The sequence below is a fragment of the Salmo salar genome, chromosome 19 (assembly GCF_965601325.2).
Source record: "Salmo salar chromosome 19, fSalSal1, whole genome shotgun sequence".
Classification (NCBI taxonomy): domain Eukaryota; kingdom Metazoa; phylum Chordata; class Actinopteri; order Salmoniformes; family Salmonidae; genus Salmo; species Salmo salar.
Genome location: NC_138309.1, coordinates 3,635,240 through 3,662,823, shown reverse-complemented (window position 1 = coordinate 3,662,823; position 27,584 = coordinate 3,635,240). Strand labels below are relative to the sequence as shown.

At 43.7% G+C, this 27,584-nt stretch overlaps 1 protein-coding gene across 1 annotated transcript in view; it reads right to left on the bottom strand.

Annotated features, from left to right (window-relative positions):
* Window positions 1–511: 511 nt before the first annotated feature.
* LOC106578306 (semaphorin-4G) overlaps window positions 512–27,584 on the bottom strand; it is an 83,118-nt gene continuing 56,045 nt past the window's right edge. Inside the window, exons 6-16 of the mRNA XM_014156988.3 lie at window positions 24,304–24,397; window positions 24,051–24,164; window positions 22,236–22,390; window positions 12,013–12,188; window positions 7,047–7,185; window positions 6,451–6,673; window positions 6,132–6,247; window positions 5,877–6,031; window positions 5,530–5,591; window positions 2,968–5,092; window positions 512–1,149 (exon numbers count right to left, since the gene is read on the bottom strand). Of these exons, the coding sequence (XP_014012463.3) occupies window positions 4,095–5,092; window positions 5,530–5,591; window positions 5,877–6,031; window positions 6,132–6,247; window positions 6,451–6,673; window positions 7,047–7,185; window positions 12,013–12,188; window positions 22,236–22,390; window positions 24,051–24,164; window positions 24,304–24,397 (2,232 nt within the window). The 3' untranslated portion in view covers window positions 512–1,149; window positions 2,968–4,094. The remainder of the gene's footprint in view (window positions 1,150–2,967; window positions 5,093–5,529; window positions 5,592–5,876; window positions 6,032–6,131; window positions 6,248–6,450; window positions 6,674–7,046; window positions 7,186–12,012; window positions 12,189–22,235; window positions 22,391–24,050; window positions 24,165–24,303; window positions 24,398–27,584) is intronic.

The window sequence follows — 27,584 nt, the reverse complement described above, 5'->3', positions numbered from 1 at the left end:
TTGTGGGCACAGTTTGTCATGGTTATGCTGCAATTAATGTATTGTTTAGTGTTGTGGCTTAGCTAGAACATTTTGAGTTTGCCCCACCAAGATTTACATGCTAAAATCGCTACTAATGGTTACACATGGTCTGCGGTTGTGAGGCCTGTTGGACGTACTGCCAAATTCTCTAAATCGACGTTGGAGGCAGTTTATGGTAGAGAAATTAACATTCAATTCTCTGGCAACAGTTCTGGTGGACATTCCTGAAGTTGGCATGCCAATTGCACGCTACCTCAAATCTTGAGGCGTCTGTGGCATTGTGTTGTATGACAAAACTGCACATTTTTGTGGCCTTTTATTGTCCCCAGCACAAGCTGCACCTGCGTTATGGTCATGCTGTTTAATCAGCTTCTTGATATGCCACACCTGTCAGGTGGATGGATTCTTGACAAAGGAGAAATGCTCACTAACAGGTATGTAAACAAATGAATGCAAAACATTTGAGAGAAATAAGCTTTTTGTGCGTATGGAAAATTTCTGGGATTTTTTATTTCAGCTCATGAAACATGGGACCAACACTTTACATGTTTCACTTATATTTTTGTTCAGTGTAGATTGTAAAGTATTAGTAATTTCTACATCGAGCCAGAAAACAACAAAACACATAACATGGATGTAGCACATGGATGTAACACTTTAAAAGGGTATACTGAATCTTCTTATGTACAGAGCAAATAAGTCCTCAGAAGAGGTATAGTGCAAATGCGTCTTTTAGTCATTGTTCACTCAAATGTATTCTGTAGGTGACGTAGAGTTAATATCTAAACCTCGACTTGAATGTTGTCATGTCTGTATGATGTGAGTGCGTATGTTTGTTGAAATTAGTGTTCCAAATGTTTATGGGGACATGCAGTATACTGGAGGTGTGTACTGGAGGTATACAGTATACTGGAGGTGTGTTTTGAGTGTAGCAGCCAGCATGTTTGCCATTTGACCATAAGTAGCAAGTACAGTACAATATCCATAACCGCATCCAAGTTTACTGCCCATGGAGATTGTACACACTGATTGTCCTTTGGTGTATCTTGAGCAGACACTGGCTCAGATCATCAGGGTTCCTCACACACTTCATCTTCCTTTCACCAGCTTCTCCATCTCCTTGTATATCTAAAGACAGAAACAATATTTTTTTTAAACAGACAAACTTTAAACATAACAACACTTGTAATCAGAAATGACATACCCTAAAGTTTAAATGTTCAGTTTGTTCTTTCAACTTTGAATATTTATCCTCAACTACCCTCATTGTGATTGCACTTTCGATACATCGTTATTTATTTTACACAAAGAGACAATAAGATAAGGAAAACACATTCATCAGGCTTGCTTGACCCCCGCTGTAGAAAAGCTTTTGTACAACATTAATATAATGGTCCTGTGACAGTTTATTTTACCCTTCCACGAGACACCTTGAGGAAACTATGTCCAATGCAACACCTGTAATAGTGCATCAATATTCTAATCAACCAATAAGAAGATTCTGTTCGGCTATTATAATGACCTGTGGGGAGATGGGGCACATCTTTGTTATAGCTCAGCACTGAAACATCTGATTCCACATAACTCATCACCAAGCCCTTGATTAGTTGAATACAGTGCTGGGCGAGAACAAAAACGTGCACACCCTGTCGGACCTCCAGGCCCAGGGAACAGGATGGAGAAACACTGCAGTAGCCCCTTTGCAAAGACAAGGTCACAGGCACCGTTTGAAGGTCAGGCTTAATTAATTGGGGGGCTATCATGGTGTATTGTGAACTCAGCAGGCTCCTCTAGGGGAGAGGGGAAATAAAAGAGGAAGAGGAGGGAGAGGAAGGGTAATAATGGATGGAATGATGATCCTCTAGCGTGGAGGTGAAGGTGTGGAGGGGACAGGGAATAGAAAAGGGAGCATATACGGATAGAGAGGGAGAGAGGGTGAGGAGGAGGAAACATGCTGATGGTGCAAAGCATCTCCTGTGTGTGTGGGGGACACACACAAATACACACTCCCTCTCCTACTCTATCAGCTCACTGCATCACTGACCAGGACACACAGGTCAAATGCTTCCTGTGCCGCTTGGCCGCATTCGATAAAGTCTGCAAAAAAGGACAACAAGCCTTAACTTGGTGTCTCTATGGAGTCCAGCCCAGGAGTGATGAGCGCTGCTGTTACTGTCAGCGACGTAGTGACAGATACACAAACCGGCGCGCTGTGCTGCGAGCCACCAGGGAAGCAACAGGGCAAGAGCTGATTGAACACTTTACTGTGGTGAGGAGACACCTCTATTTAACATGGCGAGCCTTGATAGGTTTATAAAGCACCGACTGACTGGCTGACTGGCTGCTGGGAGATACGTTTCAGTCAACTTGTTCCTAAGCTGGATGCGCCTGAAATGGCAATGTATTACCTATATCGTGCACTACTTTTGTCCAGAGCCCTAAATAGTCCCTATAGTGCACTACAAAAGTAGTGCACTTTATAGAGAAGGATGCCATTTCATTCTATGCCAATATTTGTTTTGGTCAGAGTGGACTCTCTCTCAAGGCAATGGAGTATATCCCTGGTTGTTGCTAGTGTATGTTGTTATTGCGTTGACATTGATGTCACGTAGACATTGAGAGAGTGTTGCGGGTTAGGTAACAGTGACACAGGTCTTTTTCAGTGTGATGGCCCTACAGCTCATTTGGCTTGTGGCCACTAGCTTGGGTCAGCAAAGGACACAATGCACAAAAATCAACCTGGGCTGGAATGAATATGTCTGCCGCTCTGCCCTTCATCTTTTATGGAGAGGAAAATGAAAGCTGATGTTGACAGAATCTATTTGGTGGTGGTGGTGGACTGAATTTGAAAAAAGGTTCAAATGACATAGTGTCACTGTACATGTTCATAGTAATTGTGAAGTATTTCAACAAGATGAGCAGGGCACAGCTTTCTCTCAGTCTTACCTTTGCTCTCTGGTCTCCTGTTGGGCTCACACATTCCTGGCAATCAGGTCCCACCATCTTCGTTATCATCATCACCATCATCATCACTCAGCTTCTCTGATCAATCTGACCAGAGATCAGTCCTTCATGATAGTCTTCATTCTTCAATGATAGTGTTAATCCGGCCAAGCTTAGATGAAGCCTGCTGTCTATCTATAATACTGCAGTTTTACCCCTCTGACACAGTCAGATGCTAACAACACAAAGATGCAACAACAACAACAATTATATTTGGTTTACCTAAAACCATTTAAATTGCCAGTATTTCCAAAGTTGCTACTGATGGCTGCCACGGAAATATAATTGCTATTTACATGAGAACAAAAGGAAACAAAGATAAGTGTGTGTTATTGAGTTATGACTGAAATGTATTATTTGTCCATTCATCTGTGCTCTCGTGAGGTTCAGTAGGCCTGGGTCTTTAAGAGCCATCATATATGTACACTGTATGGCACTAAACTACAGTAGCCATCGTTGTCTAAACTCAATAGTTCCGAAGGTCGTCTATAATGTTCATACAGGCTTGAATAGTTCCTCAGTCGAACTCATTACCATCTTACTTCATGGTCATTGGTCATATGACCTGGACTCTCATTGCGAGTCTGTGTCCCTTGTCCCACGATGCACCACAGCACTCTCTGTCAGTATGTCAGCTGACTTGACCAGCACTGAACCTTATCATAATTGACCAGCTTCCACAATAGGGTTAGCGTCTGAGGTAGGATTGTAACTAACTTGTGTATGTATCATGTATTTGCTTGAAAGTCCATCAAAGGGTCCATGTACTAGTACAGTGTGTGTCCAAAATGGATACCATGACTATATACATGACTGCTCCAGTTAGGGGAAAGTCAAAAAGTCCTCTTTATTCCAATGTTCAATAGTGAAATTATGTGGGTGGGCCACTTGTCTCGAGTCACAGGAAGTTGCACATTGGGTTTAAGGTATGAATACTCCCACAGGTCGCTTTGGCACTGGGTAAACTAAAGCAGTATAATACAAGTTAGACCTCCCTGCCTCTTGGGGGCACTCTTTTGTAGTTGGGTTAAACCAATAAACAGATCAAAGGGAAAGAGCTCAAGGTGGGGCTAGACGGAGCTCTCGTCTGTCGCCTGGGGGTCCAGTTGCGTGTGCTTCCTCTTCTCCAGGATGCGGTTGAGCTCTTCGGTGAACGAGTGGTAGAGGGGAGACGTGCTCCCCTCGGGGTCCGTCGTCTGCCTCAGCAGCACGTAGCTGTTGCCATTCATCTTGCGTAGGACGCTGGGTAATGTCGCCGACATCCCGTTGGTGTACTCTGACGACGCGTACTCCGAGGAGGGCAGGGGTGGTGGCATTGGGAGTGGCGGAGCGGGAGGGGGCGGCGATTTCCCTCGAGATCCTTCTGCGGGCACGATCTGGAGGAAGCCATCACCCATGTTGGATACCGACAGGGAGTGGCGTCCGCGCTTGCTTTCCTGCCTGCCGTTGCAGTGGCTGGAGATGGTCTTGAGCTCCAGGTGGGAGCTCCTCTTCCTCTCGGCTGTGGCCCCCGACTCGGGCAGCCCCTGCTGGGAGTACTTGCAGCCCTGGTATGGCCCCCGGCTGCAGAAGCTAACGTAGAGCAGCACTACGGTTAGCACCAGGCACAGCCCGCCCAGCACGGCCACCAGGGAGATATACATGGCCTCCATATGTCTGTAGGTCTGGAACTTGGGTCCAGGGGGGAGGGGAACCAGCAGGGAGGGCAGGGGCTGCTCGGTGGGGCTGCTGGGGGGAAGGGAAGGGGTTGGTGGGGCGGTGGTTGATAAAGTGTCCGTCACGACTGTTGGCCCCACAAGGAAAGGCAGGTCAGGGTGCACCCTCACAGTGTACATCCTCACTGGTACCCACACGTCGTTCTCCACGGCGTAGCAGCGATAGTCTCCGCTCTGGTCGGGCCGGGCGGAGATGAGGAGCAGGCCGTCGGTGCCCACACGATGGCCCGAGTCGAGGCCGTAGCCCTGGAGCTGGTGGCCATCCAGGGTCCAGCGTGGAGTGGCCAGGTTGGAGCGCAGATCGCAATGGAGGAGGACATCGTCCCCAGACATCACTGTACGCCTGCGGTGGACTACAGACAGACAGACAGACAGACAGACAGACAGACAGACAGACAGACAGACAGACAGACAGACAGACAGACAGACAGACAGACAGACAGACAGACAGACAGACAGACAGACAGACAGACAGACAGACAGACAGACAGACAGACAGACAGACAGACAGACAGACAGACAGACAGACAGAGAACAAAGAGAGAAAACAAAGTCCAATCAAGCCCCCCAACCCATTTTTTTTGGTAGTTTTATAGTTAATCTCATGTTATTTTACACCTTTTGCCATGAGGCTGAGAGAAAATTCAGCAGTTTTAAAGCTAATTTCCTGTAATTCCGGCCCCCCCACAAAATCATAGCTTATGACGTGTTCATATGCTACACTTGTGGGCCCCCTCGCATTGCGGGGGCTGCAGGTGCTATGCCAGTGGTGTGCGTGTTCAGTTCATACCAGCTCCTGTGCTGTTGTCACATCCTCTTTTCCCTCCCTGTATATCCTGGGTTAGATTGGACCTGAATAGGAGCCAGAAGAATGTCAGTTCTCATTTATTATTTACAGGCATACAGAAACAGTACAAAGTTAAACAGGAGAAACTTGATTGGTATTACAAATGTACTGTACAGTATATGGAATAACACAGAAAATAAACAACTATTCTAAAGTCAACATAAAAAATATTATGGTGAGATCATTGATAGAAAAGAATGATAGCTTCTTCTAATAAAGTGTGTGTGTGTGTGTGTGTGTGTGTGTGTGTGTGTGTGTGTGTGTTTGTGTTTGTGTGTGCCTGCCCTCACCTGTTTGTGTGTGAGGAAATTTTCACACACAGCGCCCCGTCCCAGGCACAGAAGGGGTCCCGGGCAAAAACACAGTCGAAACAGGACGTGTAGCGCTGGCAGGAGGACAAGGGGACCTGGAGCACTGCAGAGTTTGAGGCCACATAGATACTTCCCTGTTGATGGATAAATTATGTTCAATACAATTTTGATAACACTGTACTCAAAGCCAACAGGTATAATGCTTTATAAGCGTGTATGTGCCATGTGTAATACCTGTGCCTGCGAGATGACCATGTTGTCTATAGGCTGAGGGTTCACAAACAGCTGCAGCTCCTCTATGATGTGCATTTGACCTCCTATCGCCACAGCCCTGTGCAACCAACCCTCATCTGAAGGGAAAAACAGACATATAAATGTTCCTTCAACATTCATATAACCTTCATACAACGTATATATAACCTTCATATAACTATCATAACATTCATATCTCTCATAAAACATTCATATAACATTAATACAAGAAAAAACTGAAGTTAAATAAGTATTCAACTATTCCTTATGTACTATGCATTATAAATCTAGCCAGACTCACCAGTTCCCAAGAAGAGCACTGTGTAGACGTGTCCGTCCAGGGCTGCCACCCTGTGCACCGCCATCTTTACGTAATTGACACTTCTCTTGAACAGTAGGGGGTGCTCTCCTATGGGGTGGACCTGGGTGGACATCAGGGGGTGCTGCATCGCAAAGGCTAACACGTTGTCTGGGAGGTCACGGGACGAGTTAATGCCCTGGGACCTGTGCATGTCTGTAATACACTGGGCAGTGAGAGAACGACAGAGGTCGGAGAGGGAAAGAGAGCGAGAGAGCAGTCAATACAGATCAGAAAAGAGTGAGTGAGACAGAAATAGAGACAAGGGTGCACCTCAATAGCATTAATGGCCTTCCTCTCCTTTCATACATTAGCATATAAAATAACTATAGAAAGACTGAATTGGTGAAAACCGTGTCTAAATACTGCTTTCACCAATTCATTCTTTCTAGATGCAGGGAAGAAGACAAGGAAAGGAGGACACTGTGTAGAGAGTATTGAGATTGATCCAAAGATAGTATGTAATGGGGGAAAGGGGAGAGAGGGAGGCATAAGGTTTTATGTATCAGGGAAATAGAGGGGTATTACTAGAGACTTACCGAGCCAGGTCTTGGTACTGGAACCTTCCCTGTATATTCCCTCCATTTGTAATCTTGCACCTCCATGTAAGGCCCCTCGAAGGCCCTCTGAATATCTGTGAAGGAGTACTGGCACACCGCAGATGCCTTGATATTTTTCCTGAGAGAGAAAAAATGCACAAAATCAGAGATTAATAATTCAACGTTATATCAACATTGAAGCGTTTGTTCTCTTGGAAAGTAAATGCCACCTGCTACCCAGATCGAATTTCTAAATCCACGACATTTTAATAGACTTTGGTTAGGTTTTAGTAGATCATTCACTGAAAGCTGAAAGCTGTGGTGGGTGGGAAAGGGAGTGGAAGTTTGGTTTTGGGCAACAGTAATATTTTATTGTTTCTGTCTTTCACTTTGTCTACAACAGGGATATGGGGAGTTGGGAGTATGTCATTGACAGGGGTAAAGTCGTCTTATCTCAGTAGTAAGCTTATGCTTTACTTGCATTCAATGTGCACTTTAGTCATGTGCTCAGGGCCGGCGCCAGAACAAATAATTTGGATGGCCCTCTGATGTCCATAGCCAGGCAAGTTTTTTCACAGGACTTCCTGCGTGCACGCGCTTGTATGTTATAGTAAAGACCATGGGCAGCTCGTGAGTTTCAAGTTTGGGGAAGCTTACCATTTTTCCTACCATTTCTACCGATCTGAGTGAAAGAAATTATTGTTTTATTATGCACATTTTTGTGGAACAGATTCTTTTCAATAATAATGTTTTTGTTTCGCAAAATCATTGTCACGTGGTTAATCACGTGATAAAAATCTAAACGTTAAAAGTTCAACTAAGGCGAGAGCACCATCCTTGATACACTGTGGTACATTGGTGGCTAAAGAAATTAGTGCATATAACTCAGATATAGCCTATAGGCCAATGCAGGAGTAGGTCTATAACTTCCATTGTCATCTCAGTAAAATACATAGGCCTAAAGCCGACAAATAAAACAGTAGAAAATATCCTGATGAAAATTCTGGTTCTTTCAATCACAGTCAACTCTCTACTTTGTTTCTATCTATCTTGTCTTGACTTGAGCTATTGCTAGGGCAGTGCAACATTGTATCAAATCATCAACTGGAACCAGCCGTTTAAACTGGATACATGGGATCAACATATTTTGCCCTTTCACACCGAGGCTTGGAGATAATCGAGGCCAAGAGTGTTGGAAAGATATTTCAAATACTGAGGAACTATCATTTGAAATGGATGTAACAATGTGTGAGGTGAAGAAAAAAAACTGAGAAGCTCAGCTTATTAGTGGTGTACGTGGTTAGTTAAGACAATCAGAAATCAGACATTGCCAAATGGGCACTTTTCCTACATTCGCATGCAGCAGGCCAGGTAGGCATACTTCTTTCTATCCGTGCTCAGGCGCGCGCACTCAAAATTATGACAGAGAAACCAGACACATGCTCATTGCTTTCGGAGCACTCCAAACAAAAGACAATGAAAAGATTTACAAAACTCATAATGGTTATGAAATAAACCAAAACTTGTTTCTCACAAGCATAGCCGGTTGTGAACTCCGCAAACATCTTTTCCACTCCGAGAAATGAGAACGATAAATGACTGTAGCCTAGTTAATACATGTGTCACGACTTCCACCGAAGGCGTTTCCTCTCCTTGTTCGGGCGGTGTTCGGCGGTCGGCGTCACCGGTCTTCTAGCCATCGTCGATCCACTTGTCATTTTCCATTTGTTTTGTCTTGTTTTCTTACACACCTGGTTCCCATTTCCATCATTAATTGTTGTGTATTTAACTCTCTGTTCCTGTAACGGCTGTCTATGGAAGAAGTGCGGCGGAGTTAGGGTTCGTCATGTTTAATTTACGAACACTATGCATTTCACAAAACCAACAAAAACTGACAGCCAACACAGTCCTGTCAGGTACTACCACAGTGACAAGAACAATTACCCACACCACACAAAGGAAATGTAGGCAACTTATGTGTGACTCCCAATCAACCACAACCCTCTACAGCTGTGCCTGATTGGAAGTCACACGGCCAAAATCAATGAAACAATAAAACACTCACTCCCTTCTGCCACATCCTGACCCAACTACACCCTCTACTGGTCAGGACGTGACAGTTCCCCCCATGTCCTTGTGTGGAATTGTTTGTTTGTAAGTGCATGTACGCTATGTTACTGGTGCGCGTCGGGTTTTGTACCCATGTAGGTTTCTTTTTGTATTGCCGTGGGATTTGGAATTAAAACTGCTCCGGCTATTACCCATCTCTGCTCTCCTGCGTCTGACTTCACTGCCACCAGTTCCGCAACCCTTACAACATGCATTAACAGAAATGTATGTATGAGGGATTAACGGTACATTTACTAGGCCTACTGGTGACATATGTAATAGGGAATTTATCAAAAATAAACCATCAAAGGGCAAACACATGTGCTCCCTCTCTGGCCTCTATGTCACCAGGCTGCTTGTTATGGTGCACACCTGTCACCAGCTTTACACGCATAATGACACTCACCTGGACTCCATCACCTCCTTGCTTACCTGCCCTATATATGTCACTCCCTTTGGTTTCTTCCCCAGTCATCATTGTTCCAGTACCTGTTTCATGTCGGTGCGCTGTTCATGTTTCTTGGTTTGTTCATTAAATGTACAGTCGTGGCCAAAAGTTTTGAGAATGACACAAATATTAATTTCCACAAAGTTTGCTGCTTCAGTGTCTTTAGATATTTTTGTCAGATGTTACTATGGAATACTGAAGTATAATTACAAGAATTTCATAAGTGTCAAAGGCTTTTATTGACAATTACATGAAGTTGATGCAAAGAGTCAATATTTGCAGTGTTGACCATTCTTTTTCAAGACCTCTGCAATCTGCCCTGGCATGCTGTCAATTAACTTCTGGGCCACATCCTGACTGATGGCAGGCCATTGTTGCATAATCAATGCTTGGAGCTTGTCAGAATTTGTGGGGTTGTGTTTGTCCATCCGCCTCTTGAGGATTGACCACAAGTTCTCAATGGGATTAAGGTCCGTGGAGTTTCCTGGCCATGGACCCAAAATATCGATGTTTAGTTCCCCGAGCCACTTAGTCATCACTTTTGCCTTATGGCAAGGTGCTCCATCATGCTGGAAAAGGCATTGTTCGTCACCAAACTGCTCCTGGATGGTTGGGAGAAGTTGCTCTCGGAGGATGTGTTGGTACCATTCTTTATTCATGGCTGTGTTCTTAGGCAAAATTGTGAGAGTGAGCCCACTCCTTTGGCTGAGAAGCAACCTACACATGAATGGTCTCAGGATGCTTTACTGTTGGCATGACACAGGACTGATGGTAGCGCTCACCTTTTTTCCGGATGCCCCAAACAATCGGAAAGGGGATTCATCAGAGAAAATGACTTTACCCCAGTCCTCAGCAGTCCAATCCCTGTACCTTTTGCAGAATATCAGTCTGTCCCTGATGTTTTTCCTGGAGAGAAATGGCTTCTTTGCTTCCCTTCTTGACACTAGGCCATCCTCCAAAAGTCTTCGCCTCACTGTGTGTGCAGATGCACTCACACCTGCCTGCTGCCATTCCTGAGCAAGTTCTGTACTGGTGGTGCCCCAATCCCGCAGCTGAATCAACTTTAGGAGACGGTCCTGGCGCTTTCTGGACTTTTTGGGTGCCCTGAAGCCTTCTGCAGAAATGCAGTGGAAATGTTTTTGGGGGATTCAGTTCATTTGCATGGCAAAGAGGGACTTTGCAATTAATTGCAATTCATCTGATCACTCTTCATAACATTCTGGAGTATATGCAAATTGCCATCATACAAACTGAGGCAGCAGACTTTGTGAAAATGTATATTTGTGTCATTCTCAAAACTTTTGGCCACGACTGTACTTGCTTCCCGACTCTCAGCGTACATCATTACACACAATGAAACAATCAATGTACAATGATTAGCGGGAGACAGCTGAGCCCATTCTGGAGAGTTAGGTGCATGAATTTTTGAATTGTTTTATTTAACTAGGCAAGTCGGTTAAGAGCAAATTCTTATTCACAATGACGGCCTACGCTTTGCCACACATCCCTCTTCTTCTTGTTGCAATATTTGAAATTATACTCAAGACACATTATTGTCACACATATTTGAGATACTTTTCACTGACAGTCGCAACTCCATCAGCTTGACATATTGCCACGTGCGCTGCCCAAATTGCAGGATTCCCAAATAGGCATAGGCCTACACATTTGGGATTTAAAACAATCCATGGGAGTAAAAAACTATATAAATTGTGTGGCTAAGTCATGCTCTCTGAAGTATTTTGAATGTTTTTATTTAGACAGAGTAATTCTATAATTTTGGCAAAACATCAATTTAGTTTAGGGGAAACCAGCATCCTAACAGTGCACCCGCCAACTTTTCTTTCCAATTTACAAGAGGCTGAAACCAGATATCTGTATATAATGACGAGATCCTCATGTCTCCGCCTTAACAATGGGAGTCGATGTCCCAAAGGCGGGAAGGTTTAGGTCTACATATTATGTCCTTAGAAACGCATTGGGCTTACTCTGGACAGATTTTGGCGAGAGTGAGCCCTCTCTCTTCGCCTCTTCCTCTCTGCTGAAAACAGTCTGGCTTACTCACTCAAGTCACACACATGGTGACAGGTTTAACTCACAAAGGTGCACTTTAGTATTTTTTGCTGTTTTTACCCTCCATCTGATTCTCAGTCCCGTTAGGACAGTTGGATGCAGCATGACTGCATATCAGCACAAAACACAAACATCACTGCTGCCAGCTACTCTATACCGTCGCTTGACATTCCCATTCATACGCCCCTACTGCAGCCTCTCAAAAACTACTATCTACTTACACTAGTCAACAGACAACAAATCTCTGCAAACTAAGTTGTGAGTGTATGACCATACAACAGTATCAAACCAGTAGCAGTATGGTAAACAACAACTCGCATTGCTCCATCCTCTTACCATTCCAGGCCAAAGATCCCGTAGAAGACGGTGCTGTGTACGTCTGGGCCCTCCAGTACGAAGACGCTACGCAGCACATTGAGGTGGAGCTCGTAGTCAGGAACGGAGCACACCAGCCTGGCCTTCAGGAAGGACGTCCACTTCCTCTGCAAGGTCCTCTGGCCCCCCCAGTCACCCTGGAGGGAGGAGAGCGAGGTTAGAGATAAACAGGTCATCAGAGTCACACAAACACACACGCATATCAACACAGGTTTACTCATGGTCATACATACCTATACCACACACTCATACAGTGAGGGGGAAAAAAAGTATTTGATCCCCTGCTGATTTTGTACGTTTTCCCACTGACAAAGAAATGATCCGTCAGTCATTTTAATGGTAGGTTTATTTGAACAGTGAGAGACAGAATAACAACAAAAAAATCCAGAAAAACGCATGTCAAAAATGTTAGAAAATGATTTGCATTTTAATGAGGGAAATAAGTATTTGAACCCTCTGCAAAACATGACTTAGTACTTGGTGGCAAAACCCTTGTTGGCAATCACAGAGGTCAGACGTTTCTTGTAGTTGGCCACCAGGTTTGCACACATCTCAGGAGGGATTTTGTCCCACTCCTCTTTGCAGATCTTCTCCAAGTCATTAAGGTTTCCAGGCTGACGTTTGGCAACTCGAACCTTCAGCTCCCTCCACAGATTTTCTATGGGATTAAGGTCTGGAGACTGGCTAGGCCACTCCAGGACCTTAATGTGCTTCTCCTTGAGCCACTCCTTTGTTGCCTTGGCCGTGTGTTTTGGGTCATTGTCATGCTGAAATACCCATCCACGACCCATTTTCAATGCCCTGGCTGAGGGAAGGAGGTTCTCACCCAAGATTTGACGGTACATGGCCCCGTCCATCATCCTTTTGATGCGGTGAAGTTGTCCTGTCCCCTTAGCAGAAAAACACCCCCAAAGCATAATGTTTCCACCTCCATGTTTGACGGCGGAGATGGTGTTCTTGGGGTCATAGGCAGCATTCCTCCTCCTCCAAACACGGCGAGTTGAGTTGATGCCAAAGAGCTCCATTTTGGTCTCATCTGACCACAACACTTTCACCCAGTTGTCCTCTGAATCATTCAGATGTTCATTGGCAAACTTCCGACGGGCATGTATATGTGCTTTCTTGAGCAGGGGGACCTTGCGGGCGTTGCAGGATTTCAGTCCTTCATGGCGTAGTGTGTTACCAATTGTTTTCTTGGTGACTATGGTCCCAGCTGCCTTGAGATCATTGACAAGATCCTCCCGTGTAGTTCTGGGCTGATTCTTCACCGTTCTCATGGTCATTGCAACTCCACGAGGTGAGATCTTGCATGGAGCCCCAGGCCGAGGGAGATTGACAGTTCTTTTGTGTTTCTTCCATTTGCGAATAATCGCACCAACTGTTGTCACCTTCTCACTAAGCTGCTTGGCGATGGTCTTGTAGCACATTCCAGCCTTGTGTAGGTCTACAACCTTTTCCCTGACATCCTTGGAGAGCTCTTTGGTCTTGGCCATGGTGGAGAGTTTGGAATCTGATTGATTGATTGCTTGTGTGGACAGGTGTCTTTTATACAGGTAACAAACTGAGATTAGGAGCACTCCCTTTAAGAGTGTGCTCCTAATCTCAGCTCGTTACCTAAATAAAAGACACCTGGGAGCCAGAAATCTTTCTGATTGAGAGGGGGTCAAATACTTATTTCCAAATCATTTTATAACATTTTTGACATGCGTTTTTCTGGATTTTCTTGTTGTTATTCTGTCTCTCACTGTTCAAATAAACCTACCATTAAAAGTATAGACTGATCATTTCTTTGTCAGTGGGCAAACGTACAAAATCAGCATGGGATCAAATACTTTTTTCCCTCACTGTACGTTATACACACAGAGACAGGTGCACACACACACTAACACAACCCCACTACACACCAGAAGCATTACCAAGTACCACTGAATGAGAGTGTTTGGTTCTGGCTCACAGTGTGCCTACTTGAGCATATTTACTCTAATTGCATTCCGGGTAGCAGCAGCAACAACAGAGGAGGTGCTCGGAGGCGATGGCATTGAGAAGAAGCCTGAATAGACAGATTGTGCACCTCATTTAGAGTAGAGACTTCTCGTCTCTTTGTTTGTCGGGGTTTTAATACATCACCACTGGACACACATTGTATGATTCAATGTTGTTTCTACTTCATTTCAATGAAATGACGTTCAACCAACAAAGAATTGACGTCTGTGCCCAGTGGGTTGCTCTTCATTTCTGTTTTTTATAAAAAAATATTTCTACCCAGCCTCAGTACTTTATCCTTCAGAAAATACAGTAGTCCCAGTAAACAAAGTGTCACATTCTTCTTCGTCAGATGATAAAGAAAAATCATTGTCGGACCAAAACGCAGCGGAGTTATGTGCACTCATCTTTTATTAAATTGGCAAAGAAGGAAAAACCAAAATAAACACGTACACAAAACACAATGACGAATAACAGGCCGGTAAGGCAATAAAAGCTATACCTAGCACAATCTCCCACAAACTACCAACACAAACACATACCTATATATAGGACTCTCAATCAGAGGCAACTAAAAAACACCTGCCTCCAACTGAGAGTCCAACACCCAATGACCTAAACAAAGAAATACCAATACTAGAATGAACATAGAAATACAAAACATATAACATAGCCGAAAACCCGGAAATAATAAATCAAACACCCTTCTAAACAACCAACCACCCCGAACCACATAAAACAAATACTCTCTGCCACGTCCTGACCAAACTACAATAACAAATAACCCCTATTACCGGTCAGGACGTGACACAAAGTAAATTAAACAAACACAAAACAGCACACATTACTCATACAGTACCAGTCAAAAGTTTGGACACACCTACTCATTCAAGGCTTTTTCTTTATTTTTACTATTTTCTACATTGTAGAATAATAGTGGAGACATCAAAACTATGAAAAACACATATGGAATCATGTAGTAACCAAAAAAGTGTTAAACAAATCAAAATAGATTTTAGATTCTTCAAAGTAGCCACCTTTGCCTTGATGACAGTTTTGTACACTCTTGGCACTCTCTCAACCAGCTTCATGAGGTAGTCACCTGGAATTAATTTCAATTAACAGGTGTGCCTTGTTAAAAGTTAATTTGTGGAATTTCTTTCAGCTAGAGCCGATAGCTTTTTAGGCTGCTAGCCAAGTAGGCCTGCCTCAAGCATGGATGCCACATCTGGCAACTTGATGGCTGTGCGGTAGACCGTACACGCTGGTTGCCGATGGAAAGAAGGTTGGGGATTTGCTGAGAAGCAGACAGACCTGTCGCCGCCACAACTGTCATCATCATGGGCGACTGCCACTATGCCATTGGGGTGAATCGAGCCCACCCCCCCCCCTCCACCCCCAGATTTAAATCTGCATGGGCTGCTGTGGCCCAGTTAGGGCTGGATCCATCACATTCTACCCCCCACCATCACCACTACAACAGAGCAGACATGTCCCTATTCCCAGAAAGCTGCATTTTTGTATATAGGGGTACTGCAAGCATGAAACAATGGAGATTACAGTTACACCAGGCACAGCCAAAGAGAGAGGAGGAGGAGTGAAAAAAAAACAGCCTTCTGTATCTCCAGGAGTGGTTTCTGGGCATGCTGATCTCCAATGAAATGAGGTGGTGAAAGAGGGGGGGAGTGGGAGGAAGAGAGGGGGAGAGGAGAGAGAGTGACAGAGAGAGAGAGAGAAAGGGGGTGAGATGGAGAGAGAGAAAGAAAGACTGCCATTGGAGCGGGCTTGGTGGGCTTCTACTCTGCCTGGCAACAGTGGCACACCAAGAAACCCCTCAGAAAGCAGACAAGACGGCCTCCCGAGTGGCGCAGTGGTCTAAGGCACTGCATTGCAGTGCTAGCTGTGCCACTAGAGAACCTGGTTCGAGTCCAGGCTCTATCGCAGCCGGCTGTGACCGGGAGACCCATGGGGTGGCGCACAATTGGCCGAGCATCATCCGGGTTAGGGGAGAGTTTGGCCGGCAGGGATGTTCCTGTCCCATCGCGCACTAGCGACTTCTGTGGCGCAATGCACGCTGACAGGGTCGCCAGGTGTAAGGTGCGGCTGGCTTCCAGGTTAAGCAGGCGTGGAGTCAATAAGCAATGCGGCTTGGCTGGGTTGTGTTACTGAGATTACTCACCACAAAATCTACTTAACGGAGCTGGAGCCCTTCATCACAGGAGCCTTTTTTTCAAAAAGACGCTGCCGGAGAAGGGGAAGGTGAGCTGGGGTTCTAGTCCGATTAAGGAAAAGGTCAAACCACCCTCCGCTTCCTACTATATTACTTGCTAATGTACAGTCTCTGGACAATAAACTTTGTGAGATCAGAGCGCAGATTTCCTACAAGAGAGATATGAGCGACTGTAACAATCTGCTTTACAGAGACTTGGCTGATGGAGGAGGTGCTTGATCAGGCTATACAGCCTGGCAACGGTGGGGTTTCCATGCATCGCACAGACATGGAAAAATAACTTTGTGGTAAAAAAAAGGTGAAGGATTATGATTCATGATCAACAATTCATGGTGGGACTGTAGGAATGTGCAAACCCTTAATAGTTTCTGTTCCCCTGACCTGGAATACCTCACAATCAAATGCCAATCCAATTATCTCCGAGAAAATTCACAGCTGTTTGTATCACAGCTGTGTACATCCCCCGGACTATAAGCAGCAACTTTTTTCCCACGCTTTGAACCTCGCGACTTAAGCAATGACGCGGCTAATATATGGATTTTTCCCGCTTTCAAATTTTTGGGGGGAAATCCTTTTTTTTGAAATCCTTCACTAAAATGGGCCGCATGCGAAGAGCAACTTATGCTGCCAGTGGGTCCTGACAGCGTGGAGCATTGTCAAAAAATCCACTATCATCAACGGGTTTCGAAAGGCTGGACTGCTGCGTGTTGAAGAGGGCTCAGCAGGGGATTTGCCTCCGGATTAAAGTGACGAGAGCGACAATGAAAACGATCCAATATCGGATGAAGCAATTCTGAGGCTATTCAACTCCGACACCAAAGGAGATGACTTCAGTGGTTTCAGTGCACAGGAGAAGGAAGATAGTGACCAATGACTTTCTTGGTAGGCTTTTTATTTTTGTTACAAGCCGTGTTTCGTTAAAGCCTATTTATAGGATGACCATACATCCTCTTTTTCCCGGACATGTCCTCTTTTTGGACCTAAAAAAATGCTTCCGGCCGGGATTTCTAAATCGCCCAAAATGTCCGGGATTCGGCTTTTGCTTTCTAAAGTCCCATTCATTGTGTGCGTTTTTGGGGTTTTGCATTGCTTTGACCTTTCTCTTTAGGTCCCGCCTTCTCACACGCCACCATTGGTGGGTCATGTAGGCCTACGCAAACAATGGTCAAACTGCATCTCAATCATTACCCTCACCATGGCAACAGCCAAGAGACAGAGCAGCAGCTTGCTTGTCAACAGTGGCACATGGCTCCAGAACAGTGTAAAAATGCCCAAATGCAAATGTAAATTCACAGATGATTTACAGAGAAAATTCCCGTGTTTTCGTCTTGGTCGGGATCCGTGTGAAGCAGAATGCATGACCTGCAAAGCTGGCACGTACGTGTCAGTGTCAAATAAAGGTGCTAGCGACCTAGAAGCCCACATAAGCTCCGCAAAACACAAAATTGCAGCTAAAGGAGAGAGTTCGTCAGGTAAATTAACTGACTATTTTGTGAGAGCAGGTAAAACAGAAGATGCTGTTACTGCTGCGGGGGGAGTTTTTGCATTCCACAACACGAAGCATCACATTAGCTACAGATCAATGGACTGCACATCTGCCTTGTTAAAAAGGCTTTCCCTGATTCCGAGGCTGCGCGAACATTTTCAAGCGCTCGTACTAAGACCGAAGCAATTGTTAACGCTGTGATAGCACCACATTCTGTTGACATAGCTCAGAAAGCACTAGAAGACATACCTTACTGTGGTGTTTCTACTGATGGGAGCAATCACGGTGCTGTGAAAATATTCCCTCAGCTTATTCAGTATTTTGATTGGAAGAATGGTGGCGTGCAAAGTAAATTAGTCGAAGTTAAAAACACTCCAAATGAGACAGCTGATACTAGGGTGACCATACGTCCTCTTTTTCCCAGACATGTCCTCTTTTTTGAAAACTAAAATATGGTCACCCTACTATTTATTTTTGTTACAAGCCGTGTTTCGTTAAAGCCTGTGTAAAGTTAATTTTTTTCAATGTACCGGTAGGCACCTGCGGCTTATAGACATGTGCGGCTTATTTATGTTCAAAATAATACTTTTTTTTAAATTCAGTGGGTGCGGCTTATATTCAGGTTCGCTTAATAGTCCGGAAATTACGGTACACCACGTTGGCACTCAAGGAATTACACAGGACTTTGAACAAATTGGAAACAGCATATCCCAAGGCCGCATCCGTTGTAGCCGGGGACTTGTAAGGAAAATTCCACCAACACATCTTTTGCCCCATTCGCAGGAAAAATACATTAGACCATTGTTATTCTCTATTCCGAGATGGATACAAAGCCCTCCTTCACCCCCTCCTGCAAATCAGACCATGGCTCCATTCTGCTCCTCCCCACCTATAGGCATAAGTTAAAACAGGAAGCACCCGTGTTAATGTCTGTTCAACGCTGGTCTGACCAACCGGAATCCATGCAACAGGACTGTTTTGATCACGCGGACTGGGATATGTTCCGGGCCGTCTCTGGGAATAACATAGATGAATACACTAACTCTGTCTCTGGGTTTATTGGTTTATTTGGATCCCTAGAAGGCCAGCACCATGGAGTCGCCTCTTCACTGTTGATGTTGAGACTGGTGTTTTGTAGGTACTATTTAATGAAGCTGCCAGTTTAGGACTTGTGAGGCATATATTTCTCAAACTAGACACTCTAATGTACTTGTCTTCTTGCTCAGTTGTGCACCGGGGCCTCCCACTCCTATTTCTATTCTGGTTAGCGCCAGTTTGTGCTGTTCTGTGAAGGGAGTAGTACACAGCGTTGTATGAGATCTTCAGTTTCTTGGCAATTTCTCGCATGGAATAGCCTTCATTTCTCAGAACAAGAATAGACTGACGAGTTTTAGAAGAAAGTGCTTTGTTTCTGGCCATTTTGAGCCTGTAATCAAACCCACAAATGCTGATGCTCCGGATATTCAACTAGTCTAAAGAAGGCCAGTTTTATTGCTTCTTTAATCAGAACAACAGTTTTCAGCTATGCTAATATAATTGCAAAAGGGTTTTCTAATGATCAATTAGCCGTTTAAAATTATAAACTTGCATTAGCTAACACAACGTGCCATTGGAACACAGGAGTGAGGGTGGTTGATAATGGGCCTCTGTACACCTATGTAGATATTCCATCAAAAATCTGCCGTTTACAGCTACAATAGTCATTTACAACATTAACAAGGTCTAAACTGTATTTCTGATCAATTTGATGTTATTTTAATGGACAAAAAATGAGCTTTTCTTTCAAAAACAAGGACATTTCTAAGTGACCACAAACTTTTGAACTGTAGTGTAGGCAGAGTTTTGGGGCTCCCGAGTGGCGCAGCGGTCTAAGACACTGCATCTCAGTACTAGAGGCATCACTACAAACCCTGGTTTGATTCCAGGCTGTATCACAACTGGCTATGATTTGGAGTCCCATAGGGCGACGCACAATTGGCCCAGCGTCGTCTGGTTTAGGGTTTGGCCGGGGTAGGCCGTCATTGTAAGTAAGAATTTGTTCTTAACTGACTTGCTTAGTTAAATAAAGGTTAAATAAAAAAGGGCGGGCTTCTGAATCCTCCTGTGGTTGGCGGTTGCAGTTAAAAAATATATATATACTGTATATTACACATATAATAAATTCCTTTTTTAAATTTATTTTTTGCTTCCTCTTGGGCCCCGGCAAGCCTCTGCATTAGTCCAGCCCTGAATATGACCCAGGTTATCACTCAACTAAATAGAGTGCATACCAATAGTGTTGGGTCTGTGACATCCACTTGTATTGATCATATATTGTCCTCCCCCACCCTCTTTTTACACTGCTGCTACTCTCTGTTTATCATCTATGCATAGTCACTTTATTTTTATATATTTTTTTATTTAACCTTTATTTAACTAGGCAAGTCAGTTAAGAACAAATTCTTATTTACAATGGTAGCCTACCAGGGAACAGTGCCTTGTTCGGGTGCAGAACGACAGATTTTTACCTTGTCAGCTCAGGGATTCGATCCAGCAACCTTCCAGTTACTGGCCCAACGCTCTAACCACCTGCCGCCCTACTCTTAATGTGTGTAGACAGCCTGCTGCTGCCATTCTGCTTATCGTCAGATGTGGGGAGGAGAGGAGATTGGGGCACACGTGGGTAACTGAGGGGCCCTGCCTTAATTGGGTAACTGTTTAATAAAACAATTTAAATAAACTGCATAATAAATAAATGTGACTGGTCAATTGTGTGAGTCAGGGGCTGGGCCCAAGCCCATAGGGTGCCCAAGAGGGAAAACGTTTTTTAAAAAGGCAGGTGAACCTGCAACCACAGCACTTCAATAACACTTGAAATGATATATTCTTTAAGCATTACAGGGATATGGTTCTGAATATATACAGCAACACCTCCCCCATAGGCATTACTGTCTCTTCTATAGATGTTCTATCCTTGTATTGCTACTGCTGTATCATCAAAGGAATTATCTAAGTGAGTCTCAGAAATGGCTAATATATTCATGTTATCTGATGTTAGCAAATTATTGATTTTATTTCTAAGGCTACATATATTAATATGGGCTAATTTTAGCCCTTTCCTGGGTAACTTATCGGAGATATACATAATATGTAAAAGAGCAAACAAAGCAAGAAAAAAAACATTATTCAGCAGTCAACCATCAACCAGTTGGTGTGTGTAAGTCTGTGTGTGTGCTGAGGAGTTGACACTACGAACCCACAGGCTTGGCTCTCTGATGACTTTCAGGCTTTTGGGAGGGAGGGTGTACCATGAGCCTGTCATAGCGGATGTAAGAAATGTCCCCAGGTGCTCTGGCAGTTTAATGGATGGGATAAGTTCTTTCCTCTTCTGGCGCACAGCTTCAGGATAGTCCTCATTGAGGAAGATGTATGTTCCTCTCAAGTTCTTGGCTCTTTACAGAACAGCTACCTTGTCCTTGAACCTTAGGAACTTGAACACTATCGGCCTGTGTCTGTCACCTGGGCCAGAGGTGGGTTCTACAGTCCTGTGGGCGTGTTCCACCTCAATCTACCTGTGGTTCATATTCAGTTTCTCATTGATAATTTCCCTCACTTTGTCCTCAGACTCCATCCAGGTCTCATGTGGAGATTCTGCAATTCCATCCACAACAATATTGTTCCACATTGATTGTCCCTCGAGATCTGATTTCTCTGTTATTGTTATCATGGATTGACATACAGAGCTGATGTCCTCTCTCAATGACTTACAGATTGCGGTCATCTTGCCATTCTCCTGTTTAAACTCATCGAGCTGACCCTGGGAGAACTGAACAGTATTCTTCAAGTCCTGGAACTCTCTGGTCAGATTGTCCATTCTTTTATTAGTTGACTCCACCAGTATTTGGACACACCTGAAGCTATTTTCTTGTTGTTGTGACAACTGCTTGTAGAACATCTTTTGTTCTTTTAAAAGATCCTTCACCTGTGATAGAGAGACACCACTCTCCTCAATGGTATTCCCAACGTCTTTGGTCTTTGTCATGGTAGCGATGTAGGCTAATGCTGGTACTCCACGCAGTTCCAGCCAGCACAGCTCACAGGGCCGTTGGAAACAGCAACAAACAGCAGGGATTTAAACAGCCACAAGCCTGCGAATATCCGCGGTCCCAGCCACAAGGCCTAACCGCGTTGCGGGCTGTGTTCAAACTGTCAAGGAAATCTGGCTAGCTTGATATGCTTCGCCAAGCAGCAGTTCTTCGGACCTTAGGGTATGGCAGTGAGTGTGTAATTGGTTCTTCAAGCTTCTGAGATTGAGGTGAATCCCACATGTGAAATATGTCACTCATAATATCAGAGAACCTGGGTTACGCAAGTAACCTTGAGTTTCCTTGTGTTTGATATCGTTTCATTCATTCCATGGCAGCCATTGAGCCATTTCTCCGCTTTCTCCCTCCATTGAGTTGGACAACCCCTAATGCCATAACACATGTCCCCCTTCAGGCCTACCTTGCAGATGCGGGCAACCCGTGCCACCCTGGTCTGGCTGGGGTAGGCCATCTGCTCCTGACTCCTCTCCGTGAAGAAGAAGTAGATCTTGTCGTCGTCGCCCACTGAGCTGTTGACACTCTCCTTCAGCAGCACCGAGCCCACAAAGTCCGCCTCTGCTCACACAATAACAAAAACAGATCATTACACTGTGTACATTCTGTCCAACTCCTGGCAAAGCACATACTATGGAGAGATTAATGTTATTGTAATCCTCATACCATGCCACCTACTGATACAGAGATAATGTAGGTGGAAAGCAAGGATAACCACAGTATATGAATAAGAGTATGCTAAGGTGAAGGCAGAGCTTGTATTATGAAGGAATGAATATTAAATGCCCTATGTTTTCAGCCAGTACTTAGTACCACAGTATATGAATAAGAGTATGCTAAGGTGAAGGCAGAGCTTGTATTATGAAGGAATGAATATTAAATGCCCTATGTTTTCAGCCAGTACTTAGTACCACAGTATATGAATAAGAGTATGCTAAGGTGAAGGCAGAGCTTGTATTATGAAGGAATGAATATTAAATGCTCTATGTTTTCGGCCAGTACTTAGTACCACACTTGGGTTCAAATCATTTGATTTGATCATATTTACTGCATTTTCATGACTTTCATATACATTTCAAAACAATTATTTAGACCACGTTTATTTGAAAATACAAGTAGTTCAATATTGCTGGAATGTATTTGGAAATTGGAATGTATTGTCATGTATTTACAACTAACTCTATTTCAAATACTAATACTTTACCCATTGAAGCCCCCACCCAGTTTGACTTGCATGTTTAGGACAGCTCAAGGGGACCCAAAAAAATCGAAAGTTGATTTGGCCAGTATATTTGAAAATACTCAAATACATAGAAAATAATATTTAAAATACAAGTATTTAAATATGCATGTATTTGGACCCAGGTCTGCTTAGTACCATATAGTTGTAGTATAATGGATCAGAATTACAGATTACATTGGTATTCCAAAATTGCGTAGCTGTAGGGATCAAGCAGGACCACAATGTCCGGTTCAGGGGCGTAGGCATGGGTGGGTCTGGGTGGACACAGGCCCACCCACTGGGGAGCCAGGCCCTGCCAGGCCCACCCAATCAGATTGAGCAAAAACAAAAAATAATACATTATTATTACAAAAACGCTTCTCCACACACCAACGAATTTCTGGCAATGCCCCTGGTCCGGTCTGGAGCGTGAAGTCAAGACCTCTGTTGGTCAGCTACTGCGTAGCAACCTAGTGGTGCCAAAAACCCTGGTCTGCCCTAGAAAGCCTATATAAATTACGATCGCCAGAACACTTTTTTAATTTTTTAGATGGACGTTTTGGGCTCCCCAAGGTCAATTAAGTTCGCTACAAATTGAGACATTTAAGTAAATAGTGATCCATTCTGACTACAACATTTGTCGTCACACAGGACCAAGTGCTGACACAGACCAATCACGGGCCAGCAGGCTACGAGAAGGCTCCATAGACATTAAGGTTAACTCTATCAGGCAGGATGAAAATTACTATATCGACCTTGATCTTTTGCTAGTTATGGCCACTTTCACCATGATCCTTAGATAATTTTTGGTGCCATTCAGCCCCATTCAGCAATATGGCGCGTTTCAAATTCAAATGCCTCTGCCCATCAGGAGTTTTCCATAGAAATACGCAGATGACGTCAGCAGTGTCACTATCTACTGGTTTTAATGTCTATGGGATCAAACCACAAAATGAAACCAATGTCTATAAGATAACGGATGGGTCAGCCTCTCTTTACCCAGCAGCCATCTGGTGGGGGCCTCCTCTGTCCTCAGAGTGGGGAAGGGGAAGTTCCGACGGACATCCGGAGAGCTGCGGAACTCATACTGGGAGGCGGAGAACATGTCACCATCTGCAATCAGGACCAGAGAGATGGAGGGATCAAAGAGAGATGGACCCAGAACAGGGGATAGATGACTGTCTCTCAGTTCATTCTTAGTGGTGGGTTAGGGCAAAATAGTGCAGCCCAGGGGGTAGATTAGGGTTCTTACCCACAAGGAGGCCGGTGTAGCCCTTGGCTGGGTCGTAGGGACACCTGTCCCTGCCCTCTTCGAAGCTAGAGGAGAAAGTGAAGCGTTCCACATCCTAATAGAAAAGAGAAGAGAGAGGATCAATAACTACAGTAGGGGAATATAAATCAAACCATCACCAAAGCAGGTAACCTAGCATGCTAATAGAGCACTTCAGTATGAATCATAATACCCGTAAAACCTAGCGGTCAAACACGGAAATGGTTCCAATCGATTTTACACCCTTAATTTTCCCATAAGGTATTTTAGAAACACTTAAAATAATCAAATCGAAGTGTATTTGTCACATGCGCCAAATACAACAGGTGTAGCTCACAGAGAAATGCTTACTTACAAAATAAGGGCAGTGTTTTTAAAATGTATTTTCACCTTAATTTTACGAGGCAAGTCAGTTGATCTTGGGCAGGTCCCACCCACGGTTCACACTATTCAACAGCCAGTGAAAAATCAGAGCGCCAAATTCAAAACAACAAAATGTCATAATTCAAAGTTCTCAAACATACGACTATTTTACACCATTTTAAAGGTACACTTCTCCTTAACCTGTTATGGCTAGGGGGCAGTATTTTCACAGCCGGATAAAAAACGTACCCGATTTAATCTGATTATTACTCCTGCCCAGAAAGTAGAATATGCATATAATTATTACCTTTGGATAGAAAACACTCCAAAGTTTCTAAAACTGTTTGAATGGTGTCTGTGAGTATAACAGAACTCATTTGTCAGGCCAAAACCTGAGAAGATTCCATGCAGGAAGTGCTCTGTCTGACAATTTCTTGCCCTTCTTGATTATCTCTATCCATTACAGAGGATCTCTGCTGTTACGTGACACTTCCTACGGCTCCCATGGGCTCTCAGCAGGCGGCAAAAAGCTGAATCGTGGCTTTGCAGGCTCTGGCTGAAAAAAAGTAGCGCGTTTGGGTAGTGGCTGGTTACAGTACTGTGAGACTCAGGCGCGTGCCCGAGTCGACCTCATGCTTTGTTTTCTTTCGTCTGTTTACCTAAAGGCAGATTCCCGGTCGGAATATTATCGCTTTTTTACGAGAAAAATGGCATAAAAAATTATTTTAAACAGCGGTTGACATGCTTCGAAGTACGGTAATGGAATATTTAGAAATCTTTTGTCACGAAATGCGCCATGCTCGTGACCCTTATTTACACTTCGGATAGTGTCTTGAATGCACGAACAAAACGCCGCTATTTGGATATAACGATGGATTATTTTGGACCAAACCAACATTTGTTATTGAAGTAGCAGTCCTGGGAGTGCATTCTGACGAAGAACACCAAAGGTAATCAAACTTTTGTAATAGTAAATCGGAGTTTGGTCAGGGCTAAACTTGGTGGGTGTCTAAATAGCTAGCCGTGATGGCTGGACTATCTACTCAGAATATTGCAAAATGTGCTTTCACCGAAAAGCTATTTTAAAATCGGACACCTCGATTGCACAAAGGAGTTCTGTATCTATAATTCTTAAAATAATTGTTATGTTTTTTGTGAACGTTTATCGTGAGTAATTGAGTAAATTCACCTGAGGTTTGCGGGGGGTATGCTAGTTCTGAACGTCACATGCTAATGTAAAAAACTGTTTTTTGATATAAATATGAACTTGATTGAACAAAACATGCATGTATTGTATAACATAATGTCCTAGGTGTGTCATCTGATGAAGATCATCAAAGGTTAGTGCTGCATTTAGCTGTGGTTTTGTTTTTTGTGACATTATATGCTAGCTTGAAAAATGGGTGTCTGATTATTTCTGGCTGGGTACGCTGCTGACATAATCTAATGTTTTGCTTTCGCTGTAAAGCCTTTTTGAAATCGGACAGTGTGGTTAGATAAAGGAGAGTCTTGTCTTTAAAATGCTGTGAAATAGTCATATGTTTGAAAAATGGACGTTTTTGTATTTTTGAGGAATTTGTCATTCGCGCCACGCCCATCATTGGATATTGGAGCAGGTGTTCCGCTAGCGGAACGTCTAGATGTAAGAGGTTTTAATGTAACCACATTGTCCGATTTCAAAAAGCATAAAGTTAGATTATGTTAGGACAGGTACAACACAAGAAAAACCACACAGCCATTTTCCAAACAGGAGAGGGGTCACAAATACCAGAAATTCAGCTAAAATTAAGCACTAACCTTTGACGATCTTCATCAGATGACACTCCTAGGACTCAATGTTACACAATACATGTATGTTCTGTTAAATAAAGTTCATATTTATATCCAAAAACAGCATTTTACATTGGCGCGTGATGTTCAGAAAATATTTCGCCTCCAATACTGTCGGTGAATCAGCACAACAATTTACAAAAATACTCATCATAAACGTTGATAAAATCTTCAACTGTTATTCAAAGAATTATAGATAACCATCTCCTTTATGCAACCGCTGTGACAGCTTTCAAAAAAGCTTCACGGGGAAAGCACACATTGCAATAATCTGAGTACGGCGCTCAGAAACATACACCAGGCAATACAGATACCCGCCATTTTGGAGTCATCTAAAATCATAAATAGCATTATAAATATTCACTTACCTTTGATGATCTTCATGAGAAGGCACTTCCAGGAATCCCAGGTCCACAATAAATGTTGTTTTGTTCGATAAAGTCCATAATTTATGTCCAAATACCTCCTTGTTGTTTGCGCGTTCAGTAAGCGACTCCAAATGTAGGAAGCGCGCCCAACATTCCACGACGAAAAGTTTAAAAAAAAATTACATTTATGTTCGTTGAAACATGTCAAACGTTGTATAGCATCAATCTTTAGGGCCTTTTTAACATAAAACTTATACAATAATATTCCAACCGGACGATTCTTGAAAAACGTTTTGGAACACAGCTATCTCATCACTTGAACGCGCGCCAATGAACTCAGGTCATTTTCTGAGTCACCAACTTCCCGGCCTTCTTGTTCGCTCTCTGTTCACTGCAAAAGCCTGAAACTAGGTTCTAAAGACTGTTGACATCTAGTGGAAGCCTTAGGAAGTGCAAAATGAACCCCAAGTCACTGTGTGTTAGATAGGCAATGACTTGAAAAGACTACAAGCACCAGATTTCCCACTTCCTGGTTGGATTTTTCTCAGGTTTTTGCCTGCCATATGAGTTCTGTTATACTCACAGACATCATTCAAACAGTTTTAGAAACTTCAGAGTGTTTTCTATCCGAATCTACTAATAATATGCATATTCTAGTTCCTGGGCCCGAGTAGTAGGCCGTTTAATTTGGGTACGTTTTTC